General features: G+C 43.4%; 1 protein-coding gene across 4 annotated transcripts; it reads right to left on the bottom strand.

The window, feature by feature from the left end:
• Positions 1-3: 3 nt before the first annotated feature.
• On the bottom strand, positions 4-11,186 carry ssx2ipa (synovial sarcoma, X breakpoint 2 interacting protein a). Of its 4 annotated transcripts, none has more exons than XM_046359624.1 (14): positions 10,977-11,186; positions 7,126-7,254; positions 6,765-6,934; positions 6,364-6,576; positions 5,568-5,678; positions 5,202-5,337; positions 4,946-5,021; positions 4,638-4,818; positions 4,228-4,396; positions 3,591-3,730; positions 3,073-3,246; positions 1,351-1,468; positions 972-1,125; positions 4-812 (listed from the first exon to the last, which is right to left on the bottom strand). In XM_046359624.1, exons 2-14 carry the CDS (start codon positions 7,166-7,168, stop codon positions 656-658), a joined length of 1,842 nt encoding a protein of 613 aa, XP_046215580.1. In that variant the 5' UTR covers positions 7,169-7,254; positions 10,977-11,186; the 3' UTR covers positions 4-655. The 4 variants fall into 4 exon arrangements, with proteins under 4 accessions (XP_046215580.1, XP_046215578.1, XP_046215579.1 ...); XM_046359622.1 differs by having other exon boundaries at positions 3,073-3,249; positions 10,977-11,184; XM_046359623.1 differs by lacking the exon at positions 10,977-11,186 and adding an exon at positions 10,310-10,923 and having other exon boundaries at positions 3,073-3,249.
• Between the last annotated feature and the right edge of the window lie 699 nt (positions 11,187-11,885).

Raw genomic sequence — 11,885 nt, 5'->3', positions numbered from 1 at the left:
AAGTTGAATTGATAAAAAATAAAAATAAACGTTTATTGCAATTTCAGAGCAGCATATGTTAGCGCTTCATTTTAAACATTTAGAATAAAGTTCTCATTAAACTATTCATGATATATCTGGAGTGAAAACAATGTGTAAACATTCAAACATTGATGGCTAGTCAGTAGCCTATTGATAGCTTTTCCCAAATTGGATAACATTTGTTGTGATACAGAACCCCAAATTAAGGTTTGGCTGCCACTTGGCGAAAGCTTCGAGACTTGGATATGCTTTGCTTAATAAAAATGTATATAGAAGAGAAAAAAAAACATTGGCATGTCCAATAAAGTGCTCTCTGAATGAATCAAGTTTTGGTGAACGACAATGTGCTACTGTTCAGTATTAGTCCATGATCACGCAACATGAGTTGCACAAAAATAGGTCTCCGTGGCATCCTGAGGCAGTGGTGGCGTTGGAACATGGGTCATGTTCATTAGGGCACGCAACAGAAAATGTTTTGCAACAGAAAGTTAAATGAGTGCATCTTATTGGACAAATCCAGGTATTCTTTCCCTGTTTCAGTCCATTTTCTTCTGTTTGGTGTCTAATGAACACTGCCATGGATTGTCAGAGTTGTCTGTTGAGTCCACAGTAACACAATGGTAGTAGTGTGTCTTCAGTTGAGGCTGTTTTCCTCTGACCCTAAAGAGAAGATACTGCAGCAGTCTCCACCTCCATGTCTGTGCTTTGACCTGACCGGAGTATCTTCTCTACTGTGGATTGTGTTGGACTCCTGCCAGCTCCCTTGTGTTGAACTGCCTACAGAAGAGGAGCTTAGAAAACAAACAAGAGTTAACCACAGTTTGTTTGAGAGAACTTAAGTTAGTGATAATCAATGACACCGATTTTATACTACTATCTCATGTAGGAATGAAACATTTTAAAAAGGAGAGTGAGCTGGCATAGAGCAAAATAACTAGTAAAAACGGTACCTCCTGTCTGGTATGAGGCATAATGTACGGTAGAGATCAGCTGTGGAGGGCATGCAAGCAGCAGAGGCAGCTTTAGGCGTTGAGAACGCAGTGTACGTCCGGGATTTGGTCAGCATGGCAGAGGTGGAGGGGATCCTCATCTCTGGTTCACTACCTAGAGGGGAACAGGGACTTGTGACCAAACACTATGATTCACAAAAGATCATTGGAGTGTTTTTTTGTTGTTGGGGTGATGCTGCATTATACAGTATGCTGCCAATCTTCCAATACAATATTTTCTACACAAAATTTCCCAACAAAATCTGCTGTGTACATTTTCCATTAATCTCGATCTGGATTAGCAATACAAATTGTTGCTGTGGTAATCATCACGACTTACTAACTGACAAGGAACGAGGATTTTCTGACATTGAATGTCTTTTGCGGTCCACGAACGAAGTCATGTTCAAGAATTGATTCTTGAGCCACAAGGCGCGGTCTTCCTCAAAAGCCTTTTTCTGTGAAAACACAAAAGGAAAAAAAAAGGGGTAATACACAAGTTACAGTGGCAAGAAAAAGTATGCTAACCCTTCGGAATTACCTGGATTTCTGCATAAATTGGTCATAAAATTTGATCTCATCTTCATCTAAGTCACAACAATAGACAAACAGTCTGCTTAAACTAATAACAAACAATTATACATTTTCATGTCTTTGAGCGCACAGATTCACAGTGTAGTGTGGAAAAAGTATGTGAACCCTTGGATTTAATAACTGGTTGACCCTCCGTTTGCAGCAATGAACTCAACCAAACGTTTTCTGTAGTTGCGGATCAGACCTGCACAACAGTCAGGAATTTTGGACCAGTCATCTTTACAACACTTTCAGTTCAGCAATATTTTTAGGATGTTTGGTGCGAACCGCTCTCTTGAGGTCATGACACAGCATTTTAAATTGGGTTGAGGTCAGGACTGACTGGGACTCTCCATAAGGCGTATTTTCTTCTGTTGATGATTTACTTCTGCGTTTAAGGTCGTTGTGTCCTGTTGCATCACCAAACTTCTGATGAGCTTCAATTGGCGGACAGAGCCTTACATTCTCCTGCAAAATGTCTTGATAAACTTGGGAATTCATTTCTGTCGAAGATAGCAAGATGTCCAGGCCCCGAGGCAGCAAAGCAGCCCCAAACCATGATGCTCCCTCTACCATACTTTACAGATGGGATGAGGTTGATGTTGGTGTGCTGTGACTTTTTTTCCTCCACACATAGTGTTGTGTGTTCCTTCCGAACAACTCAACTTTAGTTTATCTGTCCGCAGAATATTTTGCCAGAAGCACTGTGGAACATCCAGGTGCTCTTTTGCAAACTTCAGACGTGTTTTTTTGGAGAGCAGTGGCTTCTTCCTTGGTGTCCTCCCATGAACACCATTCTTGTTTAGTGTTTTACGTATTGTAGACTCGTCAACAGAGATGTTAGCATGTTCCAGAGATTTCTGTAAATCTTTAGCTGACACTCTAGGAGTCTTCATAACCTCATTGAGCATTCTGCACTGTGCTCTTGCAGTCATCTTTGCAGGATGGACACTCCTAGGGAGTAGCAACAGTCCTGAACTTTCTCCATTTATAGACAATTTGTCTTACCGTGGACTGATGAACATCAAGGCTTTTAGAGATACTTTTGTAACCCTTTCCAGTGTTATGCAAGTCAACAATTCTTAATCTTAGGTCATTTGAGCTCTCTTTTGTTCAAGGCATGGTTCACATCAGGCAATGCTTCTTGTGAATAGCAAACAGTGTTTATAGGGCAGGGCAGCTCTAACCGACATCTCCAATCTCATTGATTGGACTCCAATTAGGTTCTGGAAAAGTCATTAGCCTCGGGGTTCACATACGTTTTCCAACCTACACTGTGAATGTTTAAATTATGTATTCAATATAAACAAGACAAATAATGTGTGTTATTAGTTTAAGCACACTGTCTATTGTCGTGACTAAGATCAACAGTTATGACTAATTTATGCAGAAATCCAGGTCATTCCAAAGGGTTCACATACCGCAAGTGACAACTTGACAAAACATAGCATTTCCAACTTGAGAACTTGCCGAAAACAAAAACGGATACCTCATGGCCGAGGCGAATGGCAGCGTCAGTAAAGTTATGTCTCTCCCTCTCAAAGTTCCTCCTCTGCTCGTCAAAGAGCCTCCACTCCTCTTTGAGACGCTCCTTATCCTCCAGAGTGTAGCAGTCATTCAGCAGAGCAGCAGTCTCATCATCATAGCAGGGAGAGTTGAGCTGCTGCTACACACACACACACAGAAAATGTAATAATACTTGACTGAGAAACTCCTGGAAGGGTCAAATTCAAGGCAATAACAAGAGATGTACAGTAGATCAAATCAAATTTTATTTGTCACATGCGCCAAACACAACTGGTGTAGACTTTACCATAATATAAATAAAATAGTAACACAAGAGGAAAAACATCAAATACACAAGAATGGAGCTATATACAGGGAATACCAGTACCATATCAATGTGCAGAGGTACAATATATTTGAGGTAGATATGTACTTGAAGGCAGATACTTGTAGCTCGGTTTGAAAAAGAGAATCGGGTGTCGCGTTGTGGGTCTAACTAACCTGTAGGAGTTGCTGCTGGGTCTGGATGAAGTCTTTACACTGCTGGACCTCCAGTCTCATCCTCTCCATCTCCTCCTCATGGATCTGTCTGGGGACCAGCTCTTTACCAGCACACTGCTGGCTCTGCTGTACCAGGGAGGCTGGGAAGTGGATGGATGATACATTATGATCAATGGTGGAGAAGAAAGCTCCCTGTGACATATAGAATGTATTGGCAGCAGAGTTGTTTACATTTTTTATTTTACCTTTATTTAACTAGGCAAGTCAGTTAAGAACAAATTCTTAATTACAATGACGGCTATCCAGGACGAAACTAGGCCAATTGGACGCCGCCCTACGGGACTCCCAATCACAGCCGGTGGTGATACAGCCTGGATTTGAACCTGGGTGTCTGTAGTGACGCCTCTAGCACTGAGATGCAGTGCCTTAAACCGCTGTGCCACTTGAGAGCCAAAAATGCAGTAGTACTGGTCATAATTTTATGGCAATGAGCCAAAAGTGGATTCTTTCATTTGCCTTCATGTAACACTCATTAAATGACCAGAGAAAGCCAGTGATGACTACTAGGTGGGCTACAGATTGTCTACTTCCATGAGAGAGAGAGATATATATATATATATATGAGATGCGTTTATACCCTGGCTGTCCAGTCTCTCCATGTGGCTCTTCAGTCTCCTCCACTGCTGTCGGATGCTATTGGTCAACTGCTCCCGGGCGTGCTCACAGGACTGGTCCCTAGCATGATCACACGACTGATCCAGGGTCTCCTTACTACAGTCACCAACCTCCTCTCTGTCCGAGCTGGCCTGAAAGCGTAACAATAGGCACGATCACTCCTCTACTCTCCAATGTTTATAGCGAAATGTCACTTCCATACCATGTAGAACAGTGAGATTTTGTGAGTGGCTCTGCATAGACAGACGTGATTTGTGATTAAGATTTGCAGGAGCCTTTAAAAAAAAGTGATCTAATCCATGTATTACCACGTAAAAATAACTAAGTAGACTATTGCTACAGTGTCTCAGATAGGACAATCCATCAATTCACCCGTTCCAGGCTGTCTTCCGCACAGTCTCCCCTGGAACAGGATTTCCTAGGACTAAGAATGGACACCATCTCCCGCTTCATCTGCTGCAGCACCTTCTTTAGCTCAATGTTCTCCAGCATCAGAGCCCTCTGACGACCCTCGTAGTCACTCAGCAGGGACTTGTACATCTCCCCCTCATGTCTACAATCATGGCAAATAAATACGTACTCATCAAAGTGGGATCTCCAAAGCTATGTAGGATTTGTTGCATCAAGAGTTGATGTAAGCACACAAAACCGACATGGCTCAGTCAGATGAGTATTGCTACCTGGCCTCCACCTTTCCAGTCTTCCATTGGCTTCTCTTCCCATCAGCCCGTCCCAAGTAGTTCAATACATCAATTGCTAGTAGAGAAAGGGAGGAAAATGGGAATGAGGGACTTGCTATATAGGCCTACATCATTTTCAGTGTTCTCAGACTTGTTGAAAAAAAAAAAAAAAAAAAAGACACTAGGTTGCAAACATATTCACATTACCAACAACCTTTGGAATAAAGAGGAAACAATTGTTTTGAGATGCCCATACCTAGTTTCTTATCCCTCTTGTCCACCAGTAGCTGGTTGAGGCGTTCTTTGAGCTTGGTGCTCTCCCGCTCCTTCCTCTTGGCATCATGGCTGTACTGAGAGGCTCTGCTGGCGATGATGCTCTGGAGCTTCTGCACCTAGGGTGTGTTCAGTAGGGAGAAAACGTTTTGAAAACAGGGATGTACTACCTGAACTTATCCAATAAGAACATTTTTGTTTTCGTTTACAAAATGTTTTGCTATGGTGTGCACTTCCTGAGCAAGATGCTGGTTAAGGCTCACACACTCAAAACTACATTTCCAATTGACGCTTGCAGCGACATAAGCACATCACTCAATGATTAATAATTTTATGACAAAGTCTTTACCTCATCTTTTTCTGTTTTCAGGCAGTTCTGCAGAGTCTTGTTTTTGAGTTGCAGCTGCCTCTCCGTCTCAAGCAGTCCTGACTTCTCTCTTTTGTAGAGCTCCAGCTGATCCTTTGGGCAATTACATACATTTATTTTAATTTTATTTTACCCCCCCTTTTCTCTCCAATTTGACGGTATCCAATTTGTAGTTACAGTCTTGTCCCATCGCGGCAGCTCCAGTACGGACTCAGGAGAGGCGAAGGTTGAGAGCCATGTGTCCTCCAAAACACAACCCAGCCAAGCAGCACTGCTTCTTTACACACTGCTCGCTGAACCCAGAAGCCAGCCGCACCAATGTATCACACCGTACACCTGGCGACCGTGTCAGCCCGTATTGCGCCCGGCCCGCCACAGGAGTCGCTAGTTCGAGATGGGACAAGATCATCCCTGCTGGCCAAACCTCCCCTAACCCGGACGACACGGAGCCAATTGTGCGCCGCTCCATGGGTCTCCCGGTCGCGGCCAGCTGCGACAGAGCCTGGACACAGCTAGCACTATGATGCAATGCCTTAGACCACTGCGCCACTCAGGAGGCTGGGCAATTACATACTTGCTGTACATGTTATATCAACACAATTTTGCATACTCAATGTGCTCACCTTGACGACAATATCATAACAATAACATGTCGTATTCTAAGCAGTAAGACCTTTCAGGACACCATCAAACCTTAACTTAGTTCCCCAAGCTAGTATTTACTGACAATTTGCACTCTGCCTGGAAAATGATCTATGGGAAAGGCTGCCTGACTGACCTTGAGTCTGGAGTTGGTCATCTGCAGGTGTTCCAGGGCACTGGAGCTCTTCAGCTGCTCTGTCTCCTGCTCCTGCAGGCTGCACTGGCTGCGGCGGTGCATCTGGAGCAGCTCATACATCATGTTCAGGGCTGGCACTGTGTTCAGCCCCCAGCTTCCCTCTGGTGCGCTGGCCTCAATACAGGCAGAGGAGAAACCCAGAGAGTCCATCTCCTGTACAAGCCCCAAAAGAGGGCAGAAAAATGGGTTAGCAGCATACAGTGAAAATTAAACTAGATCAATGAATAGTCATTGAGCAACAGATACAAACCTAAAAAAAAATATAGCAGTAAAATAAGCACCTACACAAAGTTAGTATTGGATTATTCCAAATGTAAACTAAATAATAGTAATTTCAGTACCTGATTGATGTATGAGGTACACTGGGGAACATTCTCCTCAGTGCAGAAGGCACTTAACACATTGTAGGAGCTCTTTGACAGTGTCATGGTGGACTGCATTGTAGGAAGGTTGTTATGATGCCTCGAGGGGGACATCATCATTCTTGAAATGCTGGAGATCTCATGGTTTTCTAAACACAGCAGGGAAACAGAGAGAACAACCAATTGATAAATCACAAGTTCACAGGCAGCTGACTATGAGGCTTAAGAAAAACAATTGTGCCCAAAAATAGGGCAAAATCCCACACCATCCAACAAAAATCCATATAAAAAACAAACAATTGTCTATTTTGTCCCTGGGTCCCCATTTGAATTAAATTACCCATTGATGGCTCTATGGTTAGTGTCGTCCACCAGTCTCCCATGTCAACAAAGCGTCATCAGCTTTGGGAGGTCATCCGCGAGATGACAGACCTGACCGACCAGAGGCTGCACTCACTGGAACAGAATCCTGAAATAGAGCGTCAAGCAGCAAGCCAATGACATAAGACTCCAAGGCAGCATAATCTGGGTCGATTCTTCACCCACGCCATGCGGGATTAAGCGTAATCTGGGTGTTATGCCAGCATGGGACCGGGTTGGGGGTGGTTAGGGCTTTCCGGCCTTACTTTTCCAGCTGTTACACTGGACTGTAGTAGAGTGATACTTTGAGCTTGAGTAGAGAGGGTTTTGCATGTTAACTTTAACTAGGCTAATGACTACGTCAGGGGACAGCTTTTAGACACCCACACAGAAAGGCCACTGACTGTGGTGTGTGCAAGGTTTAATTAACAGTGCCAGTGGCACTGAATTCAAAATGCTTAGTTTGAGAAAAATGGCTTCAACAAGAGGCAACTGCACACTCATTATTCAAGAGGGCCTCTTCAGTACTTAATTGTTCTCTTTGACTATATATAATAACGTTGACCTATACGCTGACTTGGTGAGTGAATTCATAAGGAAGTGCATTGGGGATGTTGTACCCACTGTGACGATTAAAACCTACCCTAACCAGAAACCATGGATGGATGGCGGCATTTGCGCAAAACTGAAAGCGCGAACTGCCGCATTTAACCATGGAAAGAGGTCTGGGAATATCGCTGAACATAAACAGTGTAGTTACTCCCTCCGCAAGGCAAACAAATAAGCGAAATGCCGGTACCGGGACAAAGTGGAGTCGCAATTCAACGGCTCAGACACGAGACGTATGTGGCAGGGTCAACAGGAAATCACGGACTACAAAAAGAAAACTAGCCCCACCACGGACACAGACGTCACGCTTTCAGACAAACTAACACCTTTGCCCGCTTTGAGGATAATACAGTGCCACCGTCTGTATTTACAGACATATTCAATCACTCCCTATCCCAGTCTGCTGTCCACACATGCTTCAAAATGGCTACCATTGTTCCTGTACCCAAGAAGGCAAAGATAACTAAATGACTACCGCCCCATAGCACTCACTTGTCATCATGAAGTGCTTTGAGAGACTAGTCAAGGATCATATCACCTTCACCTTACCAGCCACACAAGATCCACTTCACATACAGCCCTAACAGGTTCAGACGATGCAATCGCCACACTGCCATATCCCATCTGGACAAGAGGAATACCTATGTACACCATAGTACCCTCCAAGCTCATCATCAAGCTTGAGGCCCTGGGCCTCAACCCTGCGCAATTGGGTCCTGGACTTTGACGGGCCACCCCAGGTAGTGAAGGTAGGAAACAACATCTCCACCTCGCTGACCCTCAACACTGGGGCCCCACAAGGGTGTGTGCTCAGCCCCCTCCTGTACTCCCTGTTCACCCACGACTGTGTGGCCATGCACACCTCCAACTCAATCAAGTTTGCAGACAACAGTAGTGGGCTTGATTACCAACATTGAGACAGTCTACAGGGAGGTGAGGGCACTCTGAGTGTGGTGTCAGGAAATCAACCTCTCACTCAACTTCAACAAAACAAAGGCGATACTGAACTTCAAGAAACAGCAGAGGGAGCACCCCCCAACCCACATCGAAGGGACAGCAGTGGAGAAAGTGGAAAGTTTTAAGTCCCTCTGCGTACACAACAACAAATGTCATGGTCCACCCACACAGACAGTGTGGCGAAGGCGGCGCAATAGCACCTTCAACGCATCACGGGGGGGGGTATCAGCCCTTCATGACACCAGATGTTTCAGGAAGGCAAAAAAGATCAAAGACAACAACCACCCGAGCTACTGCCTGTTCACACCGCTACTGTCCAGGAGGAGAGGTCAGTACAGGTGCATCAAAGCTGGGACTGAGAGACTGAAGAACAGCTTTTATCTCAAGGCCATCAGACTGCTAAACAATCACTAACTCAGAGGCTGCTGCCTACATGGAGAACCAATCACTGGCAACTTTAACAAATGGATCTCTAGTCACTTTAAACAATGACAATTTAATAATATTTACTCAATCATATATATATATATATATATACTGTATTTTATACCATCTTGCACCTTGTCTATGCCACTCAGCAAAAAAAGAAATGTCCCTTTTTCAGGACCCTGTCTTTCAAAGATAATTCACAAAAAAAAAATAACTTCACAGATCTTCATTGTAAAGGGTTTAAACAGTTTCCCATGCTTGTTCAATGAATCATAAACAATCAATGAACATGCACCTATGGAATGGTCATTAAGACACTAACAGCTTACAGACGGTAGGCAATTACACCAGGAACGTACAACCCTCCATCAGTGCTCAGACTGTCCGCAATAGGCCGAGAGAGACTGGACCTTGGGCTGGTAGGCCTGTTGTAAGGCAGATCCTCACCAGACATCACCGTCGCCTATGTCTCAGTTGTTGAATCTTATTTTCATACAAATATTTACACGTTACATTTGCTGAAAATAAACTATTGACAGTGAGAGGACATTTTTTTAATGTACATATTCTCATTCATCACTCCTTTTAGATATTACTGCACTGTCGGAACCAGAAGCATTACGCTACACTGCATTAACATCTGCTAACCATGTGTATGTGACAAATAAAATGTGACTTATATGATCCTTAAGATTTTCCTGGTGAAACAAGCTCAACCACATTCTACACTCTCACCACTCCCCTTTAAATAGGTAACAGTGCAGTTATCAACGAACTCTGTTTAAACATACTTAAGTCGAAAATGCACAATATACCGGACTGTCTCAATTGCCTTGGGCAACACCAGAGTAGAAAGTTAGTCGAGCCAGAGGCAGTAGCTATGTCAGAAAACACCTTCTCGGACACCCCTTATCCACTGACCCAGGCTGCATTTTATGTAGACTGATACTCACTCCCGTTTAACCAAAGATACTGGTTTCCCCTTTTGTCTGTGATTTAAGTTTACCCTGTCACACTGTTACCCTATCCACTGCGCCTCTATCTAAATCCAAGAAGAGCAACCAACTAGCTAGCTAGCTAACATTTTAGCTAGTGTTGACATTACTATTGGGTGAATATACTGTCAACACACTTTGGCACATTTTCAAACAGTATTTAACCCGTTTTACCCAAAAAGGTTCAGACTTTTCTGTTTCCATCTATGCGGCACGGCACTCGTGCCCCATGGCTCCCGCGGAACTGCTGTCACTTGGGGCCAAAGCCAGGATACGGGTACTTTTCAGATGGCATTTACATACCACTGGCTAACTGTGAACTTTAACACCTTCTCACAAAGCAACTGTTTTGATTATGCATAGATTATTGATTCTGCTCTTGACAAGTCCTCACGGTCAGCCCTAGCTATGGAAACACAATTTCCCTAGTGCAACATAAGGGTGTGTATGTACAAGTGTAACACTGGTATTCCAGTTGAAAAGCAGTAGCTAAAACATTACTACTGTTCGCTTCTTATCTTATTGAGTTGCTGCAAGTGAGTCAGATAAACAAACAGGAGGCTCATTTGAAAACGTAGTCAATCATGTAGTTACAAGACAAGTTAAAGTTAGCTGTCTAACGTTAACTTGTCACCCTTTCAGCTACTATTAATATGTTATCTTGTTGAACTGGTTTACCTACAGTAACGTTAACCTCGCCAGATAAAAAGCTGCTAGCTTCGGGTAGTAACGTTAGCCAGCTAACTCTGCTTTGATGAAACGTGTATAATAGCTAACGTAACGTGTGTATAAAGTTAGCTAGCCAACGAAGCAAGGACATGGCTGGATAGTGGATACTCACTTGACTTGATTAGCCTGCCTTAGTGCCAGCACAGCCAACTCTATGCGAATGCGAGTGTACAATGATTTTCTCTGTCTAGTTCTTGACAGTGACTGCCAAGCCACTTGGATAATTCTACTCACTGTGATACAGTTGACCCCACATTGACAAAATTAGATTAGTTTTTTTTAAGTGGACGTCTTTCTGGCTTCAAAACAAACACCACCGTCATTGGCGAATGCGTTGTCAAGCAACCAGTATTAGTCCACTGTATTGGATCATGCGCACACCTTTAATGGACGATTTGTGCAAATATGGAAGGCTGTCAAGTGCATTGTAGCGCTTTATTGAAATTTACACCCACACAAGTGGGTCGCCAGTGGTTTTTGGATAGTGTTGGAACTAAAAAATAGAATTTATATTGTATTGTGTTCTATTCTATTGTACTATTGTACTAGGAATTTAGTCTGGGTATGACGTTACTGTTGAGATTTAGAAAATTAGAATGCAGAAGGTGCACTTTTTATATTCAGTCACTGATAGTCACTCACTGAGCCCATGTCAGCTAACATGATTTAGATCACTAGGTAAAGTAATCTATCCAGATTACCGACTGGGCATACAGGGCATCACCATTGATTTTTGTTTTGAACATGTTTGAATTGCAGTAAATTAGCTTTAAAACTGCAGAAATTTCTCAGCACGTTATGGCAAAATGTGTAAAATGTCAGGAAATGTTTTTTAAAACCATAACATTTTATCTACACACCATGGCAAAATGTGTAGGATTGCAGAAAATGTACTTTAACACTACAACAACAACAACAAATCCACAGCCAAGAGAGGGAGGGGGAGGGACACCAAACCAAATCTCGTTTAGGGACGCCAAAAGGCTAGAGGCGCCTGATGAGCTCGGATGTTTTCCTGAAC

Source organism: Oncorhynchus gorbuscha, linkage group LG08, assembly GCF_021184085.1.
Source record: "Oncorhynchus gorbuscha isolate QuinsamMale2020 ecotype Even-year linkage group LG08, OgorEven_v1.0, whole genome shotgun sequence".
Classification (NCBI taxonomy): Eukaryota; Metazoa; Chordata; class Actinopteri; order Salmoniformes; family Salmonidae; genus Oncorhynchus; species Oncorhynchus gorbuscha.
Note: the sequence above shows the minus strand (reverse complement) of the source record. Positions and strands in the feature narration are given on the sequence as shown.